Below are 21,427 nucleotides of genomic sequence, written 5' to 3'. Positions count from 1 at the left end.
GCGGTCACGTGAGGCAGGCGCTTCAAGGCGCCGGGCGGGGCCGGGCCACGCCGCGCGCCGTTACCTCATCCCGGCCGCGGGCCCGCGCAGCCCGAGAGAGGGGACGCGCGGGGGGGGTTGCGCCGCCCGTGGGGCGAAGCGGGGGGGCACCGAGATGGGCGCCGGCCCCGCGCCTCCGCCACCGCCTCGCCGCGGGGCAGGTGCCGCGGGCCGGGCCTAGCTGTGCCCCCCTGCGAGGGCTCGCGGGGCCGCCGCCGCCCGGCCTCGCCTCAGGCAGCACCGGCGCCGCCCCCCGCCTCCGTCAGGGCCGGGTGAGGCGTGAGGCCGCTGCGAGGCGAGCGGTGCCCGGTCGCTGCGGAGCGGGGCGCGGCGCGGGCGGGCGGGGAGGAGGGGGCGCGGGGCGGTAACAGGCCGCGGGTGTGGGCAGCGGCTCCGCCCGGCGGTGGCGGCGGCCTTGGGCTCCCCCGTGGGGCTCCGCCGCAGGGCGGGCGCGGCTGCCTCCGGCGGGCTGGGGCGGCGGCCGGGCGGGGAGCGCTGTGCGGTGCAGCCCGACCGGGCGAGCTGCTTCGCCGATTCTCCTGTAACGCTCAACTGAAACCGCTTGAGATCTGTTTCTGTCCCCATACGAAGGGCTGCAGCCCTTAATAAACTTTTAGCTTCGTTTTGTCCACCGTAATTGGTATCCAGCCAGTGCAGATGAGGTAGGCCTGTTCGCTGTTACTATCGTAGCCCTACGTTCACTAACAGCCCAGTTGTGTTTTGTTTTTAAACGGAGCATCGAATTGCTAGAGACAGAATTTGCGTTGTCCAGACTACTCTTTTAGCACACAAATTAGGCTAACAATAGTTACAATTAACATAGGATTTATTTGTGCTGCTAGAGCTGCCCAAGCCCTGCCTTTTCTGTTGCACAGGTGAAGAGAGCAGGCATGGAACCTCGTACTCGGAACTTCCTCTCTGTCAGTAAAGCTCAAAGTACTTTCCTGAGGTCAGTAGTCGTGTTCCCCAAGATAACGGATACTGAAGGGAAGATACTCCCCAGCAGGTCTTGAAATGGCACCCGGGTTTGCAGGTCCTTGTAGACATGCTGACTCTGCACAGTCAACCCTTTAAAATTGGTTTGCACACTGCTGCACAGATGTGGAAAGGAGGAGGTAGTAGAGGCATAGAAAGGGCGTTCTCTTGCGTATATACAGGCAAGCAATATCTGTACTGTACCCATTATAACCATTTGGGCCAAACAGCACTTTTCTGGTCTGGCTCCATCATAGCAGTCTTGCTGTATGTGTACAGCTTTTACCTGAGGTCCAGTGCTTGCTGGGATGGAATGTCTGTCAGTCCCCGAATAAACTTACTTATAGCAGGGGACTGCAGTAAGAACAAGATGCTGCTGCCATTGGATGTGTTGGAATAATTTTCAATGGGATTCATATTTGGAAGACACGCAACACTTGTGCCTCGAGTTAGGCACATACCTAAATGTTTGCGGGGTCATGCTGAGCCTGAAATTTACACACACAAGAGCAAAGGTAGGTTTGAAGAAGAAAAATGCCCTCATTCAGACACCTTTTAACACCTAGTTATCTACATGGAAAGCTTCCATATTACTTAACTGCCCCTTTCCCCAGATGCTGCTCAGTTATGGTGCGTCTCTTATTGCTAACAATAAAATGAAGCTGAACAGATTCAGGTTTTTGTCCTGTTGCTCCTTATTCAGGACTGTAGTGTGAGGGTCATTGTAAAGAGTATTTTGAAAATGGGAGGTGGGTGCCTGAGAAAACTGTTTTTTCATGTTCAAGAAAGTAGCTCTTCTCAAAGCAGAATTTGCAAGATTTTCTTTTTAATAGAAACATTCATTTTAACCCTAAATCTGTATGGTAATGACCCCAGTAGGTCGTCACTCAGTAGGAATCCAGGATATTGAACAAACATGTAGACTAGGGCATATGCATACCAGAGAAATGTTAACATTCATTTTCACTTTAAATGATTACTGCAATGTAAAATTATAGTCTTCCCACCTCAGCTGATGTCACCACAGGGAGATGGTTGCCAACGGGTAAACGCCATACAGCCAGCAATCGTATGGTCTGGATTTATCTTTCTGTATCTGGCAGGAAAAAGAATATAGCAATGCAGATCTTGAGTTAAGGTGCATTTAAAGGGGTGGTGGTTTCAGAAAAAAAGATAACAAACAGTGCAGAATAGAACATATATCTGCGTGCTTATTTAATTAATGTTTACTGATTTGTGTATGCAGATACATAATACTAACAATGGGAAGTGCATTAAGAGATCTCCGGTGTGCTTTACAAAGTAAAATTACTGATGGTATTCTCTAATGGTCCTGCACTTCATAAGAAGGTCTGAGCTACCCTCTTTACTGTACATAAATAATCTGTTTTCTGCTTGTTTTAGTGCCATCCCTAATTTCTTTCCTCCTAGGAAAAGTGCAGCCCCTCCGACCAGTTTTCCCCCTCTTAAGGCTATATGTTATAGACAGGTGTCTATAGTAGCGGCTGCAGATTTGGAAAGCAGCAGCCTCAAAAGAAACACAACGCTGTGATCCAAGTTACCAGGGATGCTTTCAAGGGTGGATCATTTTTCAAATCACCGGGACAAGCAGGGCAAAAAGAGGAGACTGCCAAGCTGAAAAGGCAGGGATACAGACTAGGCAACACACGACAGCTGCACTCTGAATATGGTTAGTCCCAATTAAAATGAGACAAACTCCCTCCTCCAGTTGTCAAAAACTTCCAAAAGGCAAGGTACCAGCAGCCTGGTGACTCTAGTGCAATTGCCTTCCAAAACCAGTGTCTTTCATTTTGGTCATCGGCCTTTTCTTTTACATTCATTCTGTTGGAAGGGTGTGTGTGTTCTGGAGCCACCAACATTTTCCTGTGTGGCATTTATCCCCCAAATGATTCACACACACAAACGTGCAGCCTTTGAACACGGGGGCCTGATTGCGCTGCTGTGGAACTGCTAGTGGAGGGGCAGCTGCTTGCAGCCCTGGCTCTGCGCAACGGCACTCACCCATCCACAACTGCACCTACACAGGGACCGGGCAGAGGGCCTGGTAGTGGTGGTACGGACAAAACTTGTCCCTCCAAGGCACCAGAAGAGAGGGATCCACACAGCAGTGGTAGGATCCCCCAGAACTAACAGTCAGAAGGAAAATGCATGCAGGAAAGGTTGCTTTGATTTCCAGTCTTCTCGCTACCTCAGCCTTTTGCATTCCGCTTCCCAGCCCTGCAGAGAAGATGAGCGGTGCCTCCTCTGTTACCATGACGCATGCTCAGCACTCACACCCATGACACAGGATCTCTCTGGGGTACTTGGGTCACTCAGGAATGAAACGGGTCTGACAGTAAGCAGAGAGTTGCAATACCTTCAAACACTCTTCAGAGCAACAACTTTACTATACTGGGAGTAGGGATGGGCCTTCCAAGACTGCCAGGGAAAAAAGGGAGGTGGCCCCTTTCTAAGTGTTTACAAACCTCAAGTTTTTCTGTTGCCTTTCTATGCTTCACCCTCTCAGTGCTGCCTGTTTAAGGTGTGGTTCCAGTGGTGCCCTAAGCAGCGTCGAGCAGGAATTACCTGGTATATGAGACTAGTTCCTGTTCAATGGTTGCAAACCAAGGAGTAAAAATCAAGTGTGTTTTATTACTTTTTAAAGAACTGTAGGGCTGGCTGGCTGGCTGCCCTCCAGTTGCTGATGCTACTAAAACCATTTGAATTGACTAAGTTGGGATTTGTAGCACCCTTTGCTTTTGGATACCCAAACCCACAGACAGTGTTCACAAATTACTGTTGGGGCAAAACTGAATCTACTTACTGTCTTTCCATGTTGCCACAAAACTTCTCAAAGTTCACAACGTAAGCAAACAACCTCCTACCAAGGCTCTGTAGCATCCCCAGCTGGTTCAGTATGCTTGGCATAGGAAAGCTGAATTCAAAGAACAGAGCCACAGGGACAGATTAAGCAATATATCCCATAGATTTCTGGCCAGATTGTGCTTCGTTTCTACAGAAACCCAAACCCCCTGCCTCTGTGCATGTTTTCCAGATGATGGTCGTGTTATACCTCATATAGTACCCCTCGCTTTGCAGTCCATTATTAAAATCTCAGGAGAGAAATGGAGCCTCAAGCCCCCAATAATCTAGCTAAAAAGAACAAAAGAGATTCTGAGAGAAGAGCAGGTTGTAGTATTTAGTGGGATAGTGACTAATTGTTGCTCTTCCTTTCTCATGGCATTTTACCTAAAGCTGGTTGATAACTTGCAGATAAAGTAACATACAACCATAGTGGCAGCCTGCAGGTAAGTAGGTGCTTGCAAAAAAACATGGTACTTACTGACTGTGCCCAATCTCCTGCAGAAAGCCTTTCCCCACACATGAAAAAGAGCAGCTGGGGGTATGGCTCTAGGCTCAAGAAATGACACTGTCCTCACTGTGGGCATCTCGGCCCCACACCACACCTGAGAGTCAGCTGCATCTGACACCAAGAAAAGTGATCAGGACAGACAGACCCCAGTGTGTTACAGTGAGGGTGTTGGTCTGATTCCACTCTGCTTCAAGAAAGGGTTTGAAGCTATCCCTCCTATGCATCAACAACAGCCCCATGATCCCCATCCTCACCCCCAACTAAGGAGCTCCGCCTCAGAAGGAAGGAATCCATCAACCCCACCTCCTCCCTGCCAGCCTTTTGCAGTTCTGGGCGCCAAGCTGCAGATGCTGATCGCATCTGGCTGTGCTGCCACCTCTCGAGAGAAACCAGCATCCCAGCTTCTGCTCAGAGGGGAGGACATGTTCCGCAGCCAGGCTCGCAGCCTGTGCAGAGGTCCCCAGGGGAGCCAGGACGCTCCTTGCTGCCCGTGGCCTGGAGAGACAAGACGTGAGCCTCAGAGTCCCCCCATACCTTTAGGTCAGCTGCAGCCCGGCCGCTTCTTCGATTCACGAGGCTGAAGAGGAGGTGGGAGGTTAAGAATGCCTACAGCAAATGAGGCAACACATGGGCACACGGGAAAAAGCGAGGGCTTGAGAGAGAGAGTCCTGCCTTAACCTGAGCTGGGATCTTGAAATGATGTCAGAGGCTGAGACTGTAATTCAGAGAGAGGGCAAGTCTTTCAGAGGATAACAGGAAAGCGGTAGCAGGGGAGTGATCATTTTTAACCCAAACGTCCCTGCATGAGGTGACAAGAGGCTATGGGATAGTCCAGGTGCAGGAGACAGCACCACTAACCACACGAGAGATACCATCTGAGTACCAGGTCACAATCTGGATCTCCTTGCTTGCTTAGACAAGAGTTTTCAAAGTGCCTTTTATCCTTTCTTAAATGCAAAAAACCAGAATGTTATGATAGCTCAATACAAGTAGTTATATCAATCTACTACTGCATGTAAGCAACGCTGGAAGATCTGCTAGGCTAATTAACAGTGGCCAGGAAAAAACACAGGAGTAACCGAAGTAGTAACACAAGCTTGCCTGCGTATAGATCAATGAACTCCTACTGATTTGGGAAATCCATGAACCTTCGCAGACTGAAGAAACCTTCAGTCACGAGGACAGGCAGTTCCAGACTGCTGCGTGGGAGACACTAAAATACTGTTTACAGATATTCTTATCTACAACTTCTCCCTGATGAGAGAGTCACAGAGAAGGAATAAGAATTAAAATCAGAAAAAAACATTATCAGCACAGGGAGGTCTGGAAGCTACCTCCACTGAGTCAAAGGTTTTGATGCTGTTTGAAAGGAGGTGAGAATCATCAAGCTACAGCTTTGCATTTGTCTTTCCCCAATAATTCTTTGTCCTTTTGCAAAAAAAAATAGTATCAAAAAATTCCTCCAAAGATCTCTTCTAACTGAATCAGGTTCCTAACTACATGCCCTGCTCAGCAGGACACAATTCATTAGCCTTTGCCATCCTTTTTTATCATAATAGGAGAGATGCTGCTATCAGTAAAAGCATTTTGTTGAAGGCCCTGGCAGTCATAGCAAAGGCACCATCTGGCAACTGAAAACTGTAAAAATCCAAATCCAAGTGCTTTTTTTTTTTGAGGGGGGGGGGAGGGGAGTGGGGAGAATGGTGGTGGTGCTGGTGGTGGTGGGAGGGAAGGTGGAGTTCAGATGTGATCTCAGGGGAAAAAATAACTAATTTTGTACCACTTCTTGGAAAGAAACAAAGCAATGAGAAATACAAATCAGGTGGCCCACAGACAGGGCAATTACTGGTGCAAAAAGTATATGGATATTACAAAAGAAGCCAAGAGTAAGGGAGCCAGCAGTTCCCTGCCTCCCATACCAGCATAAGCAGGAACAAAAAATTGTTTAGCATTACTGTGGACTCCATTGAAAAGTTCATTATGGCATCTAGGTCAGCAGATCACACAAGAAATGGTCTGCTTGCCAGTTCTACAGTGAACAATAAAATAAATTATTAAACTGTCATACTTCTTTGCAGGTTCATATAACTTGAACTCATCTTGCTGTGTCAAACTTCCTTTCCTTTAATTTCAAAGCTCAGCACAACTGGATCTCTAGAACCCAAATGGAAAGAAGGGCCATTTGGAGCAGCAAGCTTTTGTTGATCAGAAACCATGAGCTCCCCAATCCCGACAGCTTCCAGAAATGCAGAAAATAGAAGTGAGCAGAGAAACAAGTGTAAGGTGCAGGGCCTAGTGCTTTGGTAATTTTTGCTTTTGGTAATTTACCACTGCAAAATAATGTAGTTCCTCCTCCCTCCTCCAGTCACTGTGTTGTTTTTTTTCTTTTTCTCTCTGCTCACCACATTAATAAATTGTATTTCTCAATGCAGTTTAAGAATTCACTGGTTCCTATCTGTGCTAGGAAAAAGAGGAAACAGCCATATCCTGCACTAGGAATACTCCCCCACCTTCTTGCAGTATCAACAAGACTTAAAAAAACCCCAAAAACCCCCAAGATGCAATAGCTTCAGGGAGGCTGTTTTAGCAAGACATATAGAAAGTTCTATATTGGTTGAAAGTTTACTACAAATACCAAGGGGTTAATTCCTTTGCCTCAATCTATAGAAATACTCATGAGTCTATCATGGAAGATCCTTATGTTCAAGTTCACTCACATCCTGTAACCTTCTTTTGCAAGTCTGTAATCATTCAAGACAACCAGTGGCACAGGTCTGAATGGGACTATTATAATCTATTTTGAGGAACCAGGAAAGCTGGAAAAAGAGAGAGGCCAGACATCTGGCAATATCACACACATCCAAACCATCAGCAGTTACCAAACTGTTTTCATTCCCTGGAGGAGAAAAACCAAAGCCCCATTCTCTTACTTCCTTCGTTCATACAAGGGTGACCAAGTACCTACCTTTGCATTTAGATATATTGGACTGGCAAAGACAGCTTCTGCAAATGCCCATCGAACAGCAGCCTTTGGTTAGAAAGGGGCCTGAAGCTGAGGAACAGCCCTTGAAACTCTTCTCTCATACAGCAAAACTGTCAACTAATTAAAACATTTTGGAGTATAAGGGAAATTGTTCACTTTCTTCAGTTCTAGGACAGGGGAAAATGGAGCGGATGGCAATTTATCTAGGTAAGAGTGAGTGAGCTTCTGGGGGATGCTGAGGGACCAATAGCCCCCAGAAGCTCATGAGTGCAACTTGCATTCCCGTGTTATCTGATTAATAATTAAGGTAGTTGCTTATGCTAAACCAGTTTCCTCTCAATTTACCTCACTATTTCCTTCTGTTTACTCCTTTCACCCCTGCTTTCTCTCACAGTGTATTTTTTTGTATGATTCTATGTATGTTTGTATTTCACTGTATTTTTAAACTCAATCGTTAAAACGCAGGTTGCATGTTTCTTGGCGTGTAGAAATTGCCAGTAATCTTTCCCTTCTACAAACACCCATTTCATTACATCTTATTTGCATTACAAGTCAATATGGAGTGCAGCTCATTTTGCATCTCCCATTTCTTCGCTGCGAGAGCAAATCTCTGCAATTCCCCTGTAGAGTTACGAGTGGTGGAGATAAAGGGGCTCCCCTGGAGTCCTGCAAAGGTCCTTGGTGAGGTTTCAGGAGAGAGGAATAATCTACTCTGTCAAAGCACCAGAGCTGCTGTGAGGGCAAGCTACATGTTGGGAACCTTAGGTGACCCAGTCCTGAGCAAACACGAAATGGAAGGGATTTCCTTTAAACTCACTCTGGATCTTTTTTAGCCTGTGGGATATGGAGGAGGCCTTCTCCTGCCAGAGTCTGGTGAGTTGGGGTATTCCTGATGCCACCCATCTCATTCACTGCAGTTACAGCTGCCAAGAGAGAAGAATAAAAAACGCCCATCATTTGCCAGCCCACAGGTTTACAAATGCAGCTTTAAGCTGAACCTTGGGGTTTGTTTGGAAGCTGTTTACCACGGTTTATAGTCACTCCTCCTTTCCTGACAGGGGTGAGCAGATTTCACTCCATTAACTGCATCTCCCTCTGGTTCTCTGTTAAAAAAAAAAAAAGTTCTCAAAGAACTTGGAGGGCACATTTGGGACTCACGTACAACGCAACAGTGGTTTGTTTGCAGCGGCTTAATTTAAATTGGATTTCACATCAATTTGTTGAACAGCTGAGGAACCCCATGTGGACACACTCACTTGCCTTAAGAGTCGGCTTAAAATCAGTTTCTAATCAATTTAAGCTCCACTGATCAGATTTAAATATATATTTAAAAGGTCAACACAACTTTTTGCATTGATTTAATGAAATAATATTGAAAGCAACACTTGAGTAAACTGGGGCAAGTCTGTGTAAAAGCTGTCTGAATTAGTGTAATGTGGATTGTCAAAATATGGAGAAACATTTCTCCCCCTTGAAGCTTGCAAATTCAATCTCTTGATTGAATGTTAGCATGACAGAGGCTGATGGATCTTTCCTCTGATGGAGCCACATATTGATTTTATCATTAGATATACAAAACAAATGCCTAATCCAGTAATAGGCACATTTTATGCCTTCCCTTGATGGTGTTGATCTTAGTCCTGCGTATCGATATATTAGCTCAAAATCATATATGTTCCCTCTTCAATATGAAAGTTCAAAATTCAAGCCTGGGAATGTTTTTGAAATTTTGAACTTTAAAAGATTATAATCTGGAAAGATAGGACCTTCTTAAAAATTCAGATAAATAACAGCATGAAAGGACCACTTATGTCAGGAGCCCATTTCACTGTTAACAGGTGCAGATATTCACCGTAAATTAAGTCTAATTTGTGCTGAGTGGTTGAATTGCTGAGGAATCACTTTATTGGTATGTGAAATATTTACTATGTATAGCTGGACAGCTTCCCAGGAATTCTGATGAAACACATTAATGCACAAGAAAGAACGTCCTTTCTTCATAAGACTTTTGAAAATGTAAGCTTTGCTCCTCTCAGTATCTTACACAGAGTTTTTTAAAATCATCTGAATTGTCCATATAAATTTGTCTAAAGTAATTATTAAGAAAGACCTTTTTAGGTAGAAAATTCTCTCTATTAAGGAAAGCTGAATCCTTAATAAAACACACTTTTATTTAAATTCCATTTTTCTTCTATTTGGAAATTGCCTTTTTCTTATAGAAGTGTGAGAAACCACATGTTGCTGTAAATAATTTCAGATGCCCAAAAGAGAAGAGTGATATTGGGATCACTTCAAAAAGCACATGAACTTAGAAGCCAATAACTAACATTTGGCTGGGAATTATTTGCATGTGTCCTTCAAGTAAGGAACACCATTTGCTAAGAACAATTTATTTAGACAAGTCAGCTCTGGATTTCTGTACTTGTGGAACAACCAAAATATGGTACCAGGTAGGAGAGACTTCCAGTTATTATCTAAAAGTTCTGGGTTCCCACCTGTAATATGAGATCTGGGTTTGCTGTGTAGAGTAATTGATCTGCATGGCAGATACAGGCAAGTTTAGCTCTTAGACAATGTTATGGTGTGCAAGAAAAAAGGACATCAATAGCAGGTTTACACAGACAAGAAAAGTTTCAAACAAGTGTAGGCCATGTTCCTTGTGGCCAAGAAGCCACATAAAAAACCCAACCTAAATTAAACAGCAATAAAAGCCAATATGAACTGTGTTATATTAAAAAGCTAATACTGAGAGCCATGAAAGCTCAAGAGTTTACATGAGCAGCCTATAAAATGCTAATGTAACTAACACCAGGGAACTCTGTAGAAACCATCTCTCTGCAAATCCAAAACTTTATTAAAAAAAAAAAAAAAAACAACCCAAAAAAAAACCCCGCCACAAACTATTTCCAGGACCAGGGATAACAGATGTATACAAATTTGCAACGTTAAAATTTGTTCTCTGTTCCTGATTCACAAGCATATGTCACCAAAGTATACATATAATTTTCAAGCATATGTTTCATTGAGATGAAAGAGCCTCCTCAGTCCCACCTGGTATAAGCTGCCTCTGAGTTTAAGCTCAGGGAACCTGAACACAAATAGTACAATTGCTTTTCCATCCTCTAAACATTATGGCTATGCAGCGGACTGCTCGTGGTCATCTGAAGAATCCTTTAGACTGGCCATGAACAACAGTATTTATACTATTTTTGCACAGATGCTTGTAACAGTGTTTTGAATATTCATAGTTTATTCAAATTACATGGAAAAGACTAGGTGCAAGGTGCACAAGGCAATATGTGTATGTGTGCGCTGGCTTTGCCTTTGGAGTGAGGACATCTCATTCTCTGAACAGTCAGGGAAAGAGCATGAAAAGGAAGAAAACATTTTTTATTTATTTGCTGTGACGCACAGAAAACTGCTAGAAAGCAGTCAAGGGTAAAATCTTTCAAGTCTTTTTTCCCAGGAAGATACAAACTGTCCAAATAATAAGTGGATGAAGCATTTCTCCGTGAACGCTGCATACATTGGGCTGAAATCGTTGCGCTAATTTATTTTGACTCTAAAACTGCAGAATAAGTGAAGAAAAAGTCTTTTTACTATAACATTGAGTATTCCAATTGAAAGGGGAATTGTGGCTTCTGCCTTTAGTGCTAGCAAATACATACAGATATGCAAAATGGAACTTACTTTTCCAGAGAATGGAAGTTTCTGTCTGGCCCCATATGCAAAAGCTTGTCGATCGCTTGTAGTCTCGCTATGTCCGACTAATACGGCAGCAGTCGCATGGGGAATGGTCCTTTGAGTAAAGGTGTGGCCAGATCAGTTGGGAGGAATTTTTTCCATCACTTGAATGCATCGTTAATGCTTAACATTTCAAATGCTCATTAGAGTATGACAGAGAACATCAGGCACTTCCATCAAGACTGGAATTCATAGGAGCAAAAGCCTTGTCCTAACAACTAAAACATTGCTGGGATTGACACTGGAAGCACTTGCTCCTGTTTCCACAGGCTCAGCAATACTTCAGCTGGCCTTTTTATGAAGATCAGCTGAGGGTATGATAAGCAATAGCAGACTGTACAGAAACCATACTTCCACTCAGAGACTGGAAGATGCCAGTTCAAGACCAGTCTAACTTCAACTATTTGCTTAGATTTTACACCTGGGAGCAGTGAAAAGGATACTTCAAAACTTCTAAATATTTAACAGTTACAAAATTAATTAAAATTCATATTATTAATCTTTCTAATTCTCCCTAAAATTTTATTATTTTTATATAAGTGTTTCTTGAATAAAAAAGCTAGAAATAAAGAATCATCTTCCACCTTGCCCAGATATTTATACTAAAAATAATGGTTTTAATCTTTGAATTTATGTAACAATTTCAAAGTTGGGGGAAGAGGATATGAAATCTGCAACAAGCACAAATTTCAAGAATGCTTCGAGTTGCCATGTGACACAAATAATGCTCTTTCGAAAAAATAATACATGTAATAAAGGAGATAATGCAAACTGTTGTTCCTTGACACCGGTGACCTCTAAAAACTTCCTGAAACAAATTATTATAATCAGTCCAGCCACCTCCAGATGAAATAATTTGTGCATAAGCAGGTTACGAGACACTGAATGGAAGAGCCTGAAAAGCAAAATTCAAAATGGAGTGAAGCACACTGAGAGGAAAATAATGCTGTGACTGACTTGATAGAAGAAATAATGAATTCCACGTAAGTGATGGGCAGTCTGTATTGCCATGTGCTCAGTCTGCAACTGCTGCATGAGGTAGTAGTCACTTCTCTTGGATTAATTACTGAAGAGAGAAACGTAGGTGTGTATCTGCTTCCCCCTGTTTGAATTGAAAAAGAAGCATGCAGAAAAGCAGCAGTGGGTGTACACAGGCTCACACCCCTTCTCCTTCAGTCATGGAATAAAGCTCTCATGGAGATATCCTCCTGGTCAGTGCTTGGGGCTGGGACAGGCTGCCTGGGTCAGTCTCCTCCAGACCTTCTCCAAACTTTTTTCAGAGCAAATCCAGGTTATGGACCCTGTAAAAGGTCACCCCTCCTTTTACCTACCCTCATCGACATGCCTACCTTCCATCATGCAATCTGCAGCAAGCTTTCAAATGGAAATTTCTTGTTCCGAAAACATCAGGTGACAGGATGAAAACATCTGACACAGTATGTTACCTCTAATATACATTATATTTGGGTCAATACAAGTTTACCAAGTAGGATGGAAAAAAGTTGGAGTTACCTGAAATTTGTATCATGCCTGTTAGATTTCAAATGTGAAGCAAGAACAACAGACACTGAGGATTTCAAGGGAAGACATCTGCTGTTGAGGAGGTCAAAGTGATCAAACGTAACAGAACACAGAGTTTCAAGGATGGGTCTTTTCTGAAACACCAGATCCCGAGTCCAGAAGGTAACCTCACAGGAAACATCGCGTCACAGGATTACTCGGTTCTCTCCTTTGCACTTACTCTTCAGGATTTGGAATTTTACTTTCACTTTGCATTGGCATAAGCAGTCGGAGATCTGCAAAGGCAGGTGATTCCGGGAACAAATGGAAGACTTAGATAATGTCTGAACTATGCTCCTGTCCTGAACAATTTACATGAATATTTTACACAAACAAACATGATGGCAAAAAGAGGGGCAGGCCTCAGTGCAGTATGGTTCCAGATCCAGGAGTCATTTTGCAAACCCTTTTGCAACTTTACGTTTAATTTTTCAAATGCACAAATGTTAAGTACTAGGGAACAAAAAATAAAAAGCGGATGGCACTATTTACTGGAAGACTTGATTTTCTTCTGTGTGTGTACATGCCCAAAATCTTTTCTACCAGAGTCATGCAACACTTATGTCTCTTCATTGCTTATTTTCTTTCTTTCCTCTCCGGTTCCTTATCCTTCTGCATTTGCTTTCCTTGCTAAACTGTGAACAACCCTGTTGTGCAGCTCTAGGGACTCTGAGAAAGGCAACTAAGGGAGGACATGAAGTTCAGAGTCGTAGGCGTTTTTATAGAAGTACAGTCACAGTTCCATGGTCAAGGCTAAAGTGAACCCAAAGGAGGTATCCAAGCTCTTCATTAAACACACAAAGTTGCTCCTTATCCTCCCTATAATGCCTGTTGGGGGGATAGGGGGCAGGCAAAAAAAGGTGCATAGATTTTTAATGATGGGGTAGTTTAACAGCTGGAGCAAATGACTGAAAGAAACAATTCTCCAACCCATCCTTCTCCCTCCCCCAGCCTTCAGATCAAGGCTGATGCCTTTACTGAGGGATCTGTTGCTGTCACACACGAGCTAGCAGGCTCAACACTAAATTGAGGGGGTAAAATCCAATGGCTGTAATAGGAAGGCACTTAAACTACTTGATCAAAGGGTGCCTCCTACCCTTTCATTCAGTGACTCGATTAACCACAGATGGGCAACTTTCTAGACAATTTTCAACTCAGTCCTCTGTTAGCTTGCAACTCTTTAAAAAATTGAGTCCTTAAGAAATGTAGTATTTGGTACATTTCTTGTTTTAAATGAGCTTAGAGAAACAGCTTATCAGTCTTCTAATTTATTATTAACATTCACTAAAACTTCAGAGACAGTTGCACACTGGAGGAAAATAGCTCTCATACCTAATTGCTGAGATTAATTTGCAGTTATCAGTATATTAGTTGCATTTTATTTCTCTAAGAACCTAAGTTAGAATGATACACTTTGGTTCAAAACTTACAGTTTACAGTTTTGAATTTCAAGAGTAATAATCACATCTTTCAGACAGCATTCTCACCTTTTTCAGAAAGGCACTCCGGTGAGAATCACAGAATGCTGATTCCTCAAAAGCCTCATACTGCAGGGAAATTACATTATAAAACTGGAAAAAAAAAACTGAAGAGGGAGGCATTGTTAAGGCTACATGGCAGTGATTTACAGTAAAATATAGTACAGAGATAAGGCAATTATTCACATGGAATAATTCCAAGAATTATAAACCCTGGAAATTCTAAGGTAAAATCAAGTTTAACAAGAAATCCAAATAAAGCATAAAGCAATGAAGAGCCAAATCTTAATTATGCTTGGAGAAAAATCTCTTCTAAATCTCTAACTAGCGAGAAGTCACAACATTTGTTTGCACAATAGGTGTGTGCTTGTACATAATACACTAATACACACATGCTTTTGAAGATTAATCACCTTTCCGTTTTATAGCGTGGAACTGAAAGTTCATAAGAAACCTCTCTGTTATGCAGGGAAGTGCAAAAAATACAGCATGCCTTTAAAAATCTCTTAATCATATCCAAGCCCACAAATGTAGAACTATCTCAGTATGAACTGTATGTTTTTGCCTGGTTACAGTCACCACAGTAACACCCACATAGCTGTTAAAAAGCTCATCTCCTGGAAATGAGAACAGGGTAAAGCATAAATTAGAAAGCAATATACATACCAGATATCTGCAATGCATCACAGTAACCTCAGTGGTACCTTATGGAATCTGACAAGTAACAGGTCAGTGCAACAAGCACACCAGGGGTTACGGCTCTTACGGCTGCAGACTGGTACCTCCACAAGTCTGGAGGGGGAACAGTTAGAAGGACAGTCAGAGATTTAATGCCTCGGTGACAGGGGCAGCTGCAGGGGGATGCAAATTCCTGAGCAGTCAGTAGGGCCGTGTCTCTCTGTCCCTCTGAGAATGAGCTCCGCTGGGCTGAAGGAACACATGCACAGCGTGCGAGCAGGCAGCCAGACCCGGCTCCACAGCGGTTTCCATCCCGTGATGGGAACGCTCCTAATCCCTGATGCCGTATCAAACCTTGTCTAGCCAAGAAGCAACATTTTAAAATGTGAATCAAAGTGGGATCCTGATGGCACATGAGGACAATGGCACAGAAATGCCAACACAAATGATGAACTTCACAGAGGTCACTCAATAGAAATGGTCAGCCCACCAAGAGGAGTACGAAAGGGTGTTCATAGGCACTATCAGAAACACCAGGTTTTGTAGCCTGGAATGAGACCTGCACAGAGAAAGCTTAAACCCCATCTCCTCCTGTACCATTGACAGCTACCCTTTCTCTGAATTACTACAATGTTCACTACGCATACACCCTGAGATGTTAAACTGTTAATTACAGAGGTATTGATTGTAGCTCCCATAGGCAAAACTGATGTGTGTTGCACTCTGTGCGCACATTAGACTGGAAAAGCAAAGTATATTATCCCTAAACTTAAAGCACTACCTTCCTGAGTAAAAGATTCACATGTAAGAGATTACCTGATACCTGCTGTTTCCCTGTACAAGAGCCAGACTGCTTAACCTCAGCTCGGATCGGTGGCCAATCCTATTTTACATTAATGTCCCAGAAGTGCACACAGAGGCAGAAGCCTCATTCTGCCTGGGAATAAAAAGAAGCTGAGCCTCTCTCCCTCCCACACAATATTGTTTACTGGTCTGATTTATTGACAAAAAAATGCAGTGAGCCTATTTCCCGGGAAAGATCTGCATCTCACCCAGTTTTTGCTGGACTGCCAACTTCTCCTAGCTGACAACTGAACCACTGGCTGAATGCTCCCAACCTCTGCTGCCATGATATTCCTGCCCAAGTAATGAAAAAAAGAGATTTCTTTAAAAAGCTACAGGCTCTTTATGGTCTTGAGGGGAGAAAATCAACACAGAGCTTCAACCACTGCCAGTTCTGGCCCACCACAGCATGTCTGAGACCGACATTTGCCAGAAGCTCCAAAGCCAGGACTGCACACAATTCCTGCAGTTTCCCTAGCATCCAAGGGGAAGGAACATATTGAACCCTACAGTAGCCATTCTCACTCCCAGGTCTACTTTCTTCCTAAATTTTTCTTTGCTCAAAATCTGGTCATCAGGCTTACCCAGACAGGAATTAATTTTTTTTTCTGTGCCATTGTTAATGGATAACTGTCCCAGTACTTAAAAAGGCACATGCAGTATGAGTCAGAAAGAGAAGGTAACGCACAAACAAGGAGAACCTGGAAATTCTTCCTAGTTCCTTTCTGCCCACCTTCTGAAGAGTCTGGGTTTGGTTAGCCAGATGTTGGGTGCTGCTTTAGAGAAACAACGGGGCAGGCCGAGGCATAACTTGTCCCAGGAAGACGGGGGCTCGTTGCTCCGCTTCCTGCTGCGAAGGCAGCTCAGAGCTGGCAGCCAGTGAAGCCAGCAAGGCAAACGGAGGAGCAGAAAGGAGCCGACTGGAAAAACTGAGCGTCATTGAGCCCACCGTGCCTCACTGTCCACTTTGATGATGAATTCTGCTTTAAAATGTAACTTATTGTTATACATCTGAAATAGAATCAATTTTGTAAGTCAGACCCGCTCCTCAAACCAGCGTTGTGACAGTGTGCAAACAGTGATTTTTAATCAAGTAGGGGCTGAGCATGCATGTAGGGAGCACATTTAACAGAGATACTGTAATGATCTCAGAAAATGATGTACTTAAATGCAGCTTAGATCTGCGTGATAATGAAAAGATGTGTATATAGGCTTCTGGACAACTCAGTTTTTAAAAAAAAACAAACCGTCAATTTATTGCAGTGCAGAGTTTTGTTACCTAATTACACAAAGTATTAAGAATCTCATCATAAAGAAAGCATTTTTGTCATTTATCTCATATGGATTTTTCCTAAGTTTAACCCTAACTCTTTCAGCTTTATGGTAATTCTCCTGGGAGTAATTACTAAATTTCTATAGCAATAATTTGGGTAGCATAAGAGCATGTAACCTCAGCCTTGCTCCCTCCATCATAATGAAGATTTTGCCTAGAAATGTACTTTTTCCCCTTCGCATTATTTAAAATATGACACGTGATCAATAACAAGAAACTGCAGAAAACTTTCTCATATGATAATTCTATTGATTTTTAAAAGAAATAATTAAACTAACTGTTAAGATCAAGTTCATCAATACAATCCGACTCCTTTGTTCCTCCCTTCCTGAGCAGAAGAAATCAATCAGGGCCTCCTGGTTAGCATAACCAGTTTCCTGGAGTTATTGCACCACTCTGACCACATACTGAATAGACATCTTATACCCACTTGTTCTCACATCTACCTGCATACATCCTCACAGCTCCAAATCTTCTCTACTGCATTGTACATTCCCAAAAACCTCCATCTCCATGCTCTTACATGCTCCCTCAGTTTGCTCCTTCCTACACCATCATGTTCCTTTGTAAAATAATGAATGCAATTTTAGGAAAGACATATTGTATTTTTCACAGATAACAGAGACAGAATGCCAAATTGCGTTAAACGCCGAATTTCTTTCTACTTTGACAACAGAAGCATATCTGCAAATTAGCACCTCTGCTCAGGCTGTACTTTAACAACAGGACTTTACCACCACCAAGTTCTCTGCAAGGCAAAGCAGGCCACTGGTAGAGGGTGAAATGGGAAAGCCAAGAAAAGCCTCATGGGCTTCCTCTGAAAGCAAAGCACCTTCTCAACAGGGATGGCTGGCTCGCATTCTCTCTTGTACTCTGATGCCTTTAAGACCTGTGCCATAGTTGCAATAAAATCTCTCCCGAAGTGAATTTGCATATACCTCAATTTCTCTTTTGCTTCCAGTGATCCCACCAACACCCTCACCAAGAAGCTGGCAACTCGTGCTGCCACCGAGAGTGGCTCCTGCACCCAAGTGGTTGAAGCGCGGAATCTCTTCTGTGGCAGAGATAGACGGTAAATCTGACAGTATGGGATGGGCAACTGGGGAGGTACGCCACGGGTATGGGCAGCTGGAGAAGGGGTTCTTTAGTTTTCTTGATGAAAGTCACATAAAATGTTCATGGATTTGGTTGTATTCAAGGGATGCTGCAGCATGTGTGTAGGTCCCAGATGATACTCTGATTATCCACCTCTGCAAGAAGTGAGAAAAAGCCTTCAAAAAGTCAGGTTGATAAGACTCAAATTTAATACATTCTGCAAAACACACTCTTCTTTACATGGAACAACAGATTCAAAACATTAGCAGCAGTTTATACTGAAGAAATGACTGAACGCTGTGGAAGAATTACAGAATGTGGAGCAACGCACAGCCTGAATCAGACACACTTAGCATGGTGTGGCACAGCAGCCCTAGCAGATCCATTAGCCCCCACTCAGCAAGAGTCACAAACACTTCTTTACTGACAGAAACATTCATCTGCAACATTCCTAAGACCTATTCGTGTTCGCAAGTTGCAGGATTTTCCTGAGAGGAAAAGGAATTAGTGTGTGCCTACATTTGAGAATGTTCTTTCAAGTCCAGGATAGGTTACAGATAATTTACAAATCTCCCTGAAAAATAATGCTCTTTCTGGAGGTGTTTATATCTATTGAAGAGCCATGCAACTCGATGGCCCAATAAATGACTTTCAACAAATTGTTTTATTTTAAAAATAATTTTTATATGTGTTTCAAAGGGTTATTTACACTAAGTACAATTATTAACTCTGTTAGGTACACAGGCAGATGTGCGGATCAGTGCGCACATGTAGCTCTCAGGTTAATGTTATTCTAAGCTGCTTATGTAGTTCCAAAATCCAAGATTTGTCCCAGTTGATATGGCTCTAACAGGTGTAATCAGAATAACAAATGTGTTACAGATCAGAACATCAAAAGTATTCATCAATTCTGTGTCCACACTCAACAAACCTTCCTTCTAACAATTTGCACTGTAATGTATGAGCATCTAACAAACGCTTCCATCAAAGATTAGCAAATTCTCCCAACTAGGTGAAACTCAATACCTTAACTCTATAACAGCATTTGCTTTTCATCATGTTTAACAAATAAAACCATGGCATGCCTTGGCTGCCTTAGAAGTGCCAAATTCAAACCCCAGTGCAGGCACCCAGCTCCCATAAAAAGCAGTGAGAGATGCAAGACACTGTCCATTTGGCCTTCACTAAGTGAAATGAAACACAGAAAGAAAAAAAAAAAAAAAGAGAGAGAGAAAAAAGTAGATTTTACTAGAGGTTACACAGCAACACAGCCAGAGGTTAAAACTCAAGGAACCCTGACAACCTTCCCCCCACGCTTCTGACTACATTCACTGTGGGGAAACAGGACAAACCAGGGAAGAGGCAGTGATGTTGATTAGAAAGCGAAATGGATTAGGAAACAGTGACATTATAGTAGGTCAAAAATAGACAATATGGAAAGGGAAGGGAAACCGAGAATAACAGACAAAAACTACTGAAAACTAGGGTTAGAAAGGAAGTAAGATGATGAGATGTAACAGCAAGCATAAATAACAGGAGATGCACTGAGAAGAGACATTTTTCAGACACATTAAATAGCTGACTGTCAAAATATTTTCAGTAAATACACAGATGCCATGTTTGCCTCTAGTAGGTGTATTTACTACTGCATACAATGGCCTGGGCGGTAGGCTGATGTTGAGGGAAGATGTTCTCTTTACTCCTCACCCATTCTAGACCCTCATTACATTTGCAGCTGCCTCAAAAATATTATCACAGAGCATTAGTTACTGACTGCACTTGGCAAAACCCAAAAGGCAGCTGTGATCATGCCCAGAGAGTTTTGAAAAGGAGAATTAATTTAAATTCTTTATAAAAGTCGTACAAAGACTTGAGATCTGCTATAGAGCAGACTCTTCAAAAATACACACAGCATAAATCAGAAAGGTGCTGTGACTGTCCCAGAACTGGACACCTCACATCTAGGTGAGAACCAGCACCTCACCAGGGGAGCCCAGCACAGCCAACACAGCCCTGCTTCCTACATAGAGGTCAGCTCAGAACAGGAGATCGACAGAGACATTTGGGACAAAAATAAGGGAATGTGAAAGACAGCGAGAATGGGTATGTCCAGCCTCCTGAGCACCATTTGTCCTTTCTGAAATTAGCAAACACTCCAATAAGCTGAAAGACTAGATGAGATGTTTTTCCCTACTGCTGGCCTATTTTGCATATATCTGAGCAAGGCCCAAACACACCCTTATCTTTAAAATACTGAAAGCATTCTCCACAGGCTTCAGAAAAAGCTCCTAACTAAACCCATCTTCCTGGCTACCAAAATCCCTTCTTCCAGCACTCTATAAAAATCAAAGCTGTCTGACACACTTTATCCCCCCAAAACAGCATTTATCAAAGCTTCATTTTTAAAGTCTGACTGTTGTGAAACTACTGCTAAAGCGGAAAAATCGGGGCCCTGGTCTCAGCAGTTGCACCTGTGCATCTGGAGAGGGACCAAGCAGAAGACCTGCTGGTGGCACTGAGAAAATTCATCCCTCCAAGGGCACCAGAACAGATGGATCCACACAGCAGAAGGAAGAATCCACCCTCATGTCCTACAACAGCTCAACATCAGCACTACTCAAATCAGAAGGAAAATGCACACAGAAAAGATTGCTTTCTTTTTTCACATCTCGGTACCCGAGCCTTTTGCATTCCACTTCCCAGCCCCAGTCTTGGAAAATAACCGTCAACTGTCCATACCCTCCGTCACTTGACAACTACAGCCCACTACAGGGATCTGCATCCCTGAAGGGCTGTGGCTCCCAAGGAGGATGAAAAAGGCAGAGAAGGGGCATCATGAACTGCGGCCACAGATCTGCTCAATGTGGTAGATCTCCTTGGGACAGTCAGCAGACAAGATGAGAGGCACATCCTCTGTTATCACAACATCATCCTCAATGCGCACACCAATGCCACGAAACCTCTCCGGGGCACTCATGTCATCCTCAGGGATATAAATGCCTGAAAGAAGAAAGGGAATTAAAACACACAACACTCTCTAGAACACCACCGTTCCCTTACTGCACCATCACGAAAGCTGGGTTGGATTTTTAGCAACATAACTTGAGTTTGATCCTGAAAACTTTTAGTAAGAAAAGCTACTCTCTTTCCCCTCACTCATGGCAGATGGTGGGCAAAGAAAGAAAAGCAGCCCTTAGTGCCTACAGACACTATCATGTTAATAAAAACTTCCACAATTACAGCTGGCCTTTCTGCACTTCTTGCTCTCAAGGCTATGTTCACAATGATGATTTTCACAATGTTCTGAATAGAGAGAAGAGCCAAGC

The 21,427-nt window shown here is 43.2% G+C and overlaps 1 protein-coding gene across 22 annotated transcripts in view; it reads right to left on the bottom strand.

Moving 5' to 3' along the window:
- Positions 1–55: 55 nt before the first annotated feature.
- The window catches only part of XPNPEP3 (X-prolyl aminopeptidase 3), a 36,863-nt gene continuing 15,491 nt past the window's right edge, over positions 56–21,427 (bottom strand). For 2 of the 22 annotated variants that reach the window (XR_013929032.1, XR_013929033.1), the window contains exons 10-11: positions 20,841–21,101; positions 56–18,256 (exon numbers count right to left, since the gene is read on the bottom strand). Coding sequence is in view for 1 of the 22 variants with exons in the window: in XM_080393049.1 (XP_080249175.1) it covers positions 20,935–21,101 (167 nt within the window). In the remaining 21 variants the exon portion in view is untranslated. Of the gene's footprint in view, positions 18,257–18,287; positions 21,102–21,427 lie in introns of those variants that run through there. The other 20 variants (XR_013929038.1, XR_013929039.1, XR_013929041.1 and 17 more) reach the window with 20 other exon arrangements.

The sequence above is a fragment of the Falco punctatus genome, assembly GCF_963210335.1.
Source record: "Falco punctatus genome assembly, chromosome: 6".
In the NCBI taxonomy this organism is placed as follows: domain Eukaryota; kingdom Metazoa; phylum Chordata; class Aves; order Falconiformes; family Falconidae; genus Falco; species Falco punctatus.
The sequence above is the reverse complement of the archived record's forward strand: the minus strand, read 5'-3'. Positions and strand labels throughout refer to the sequence as shown.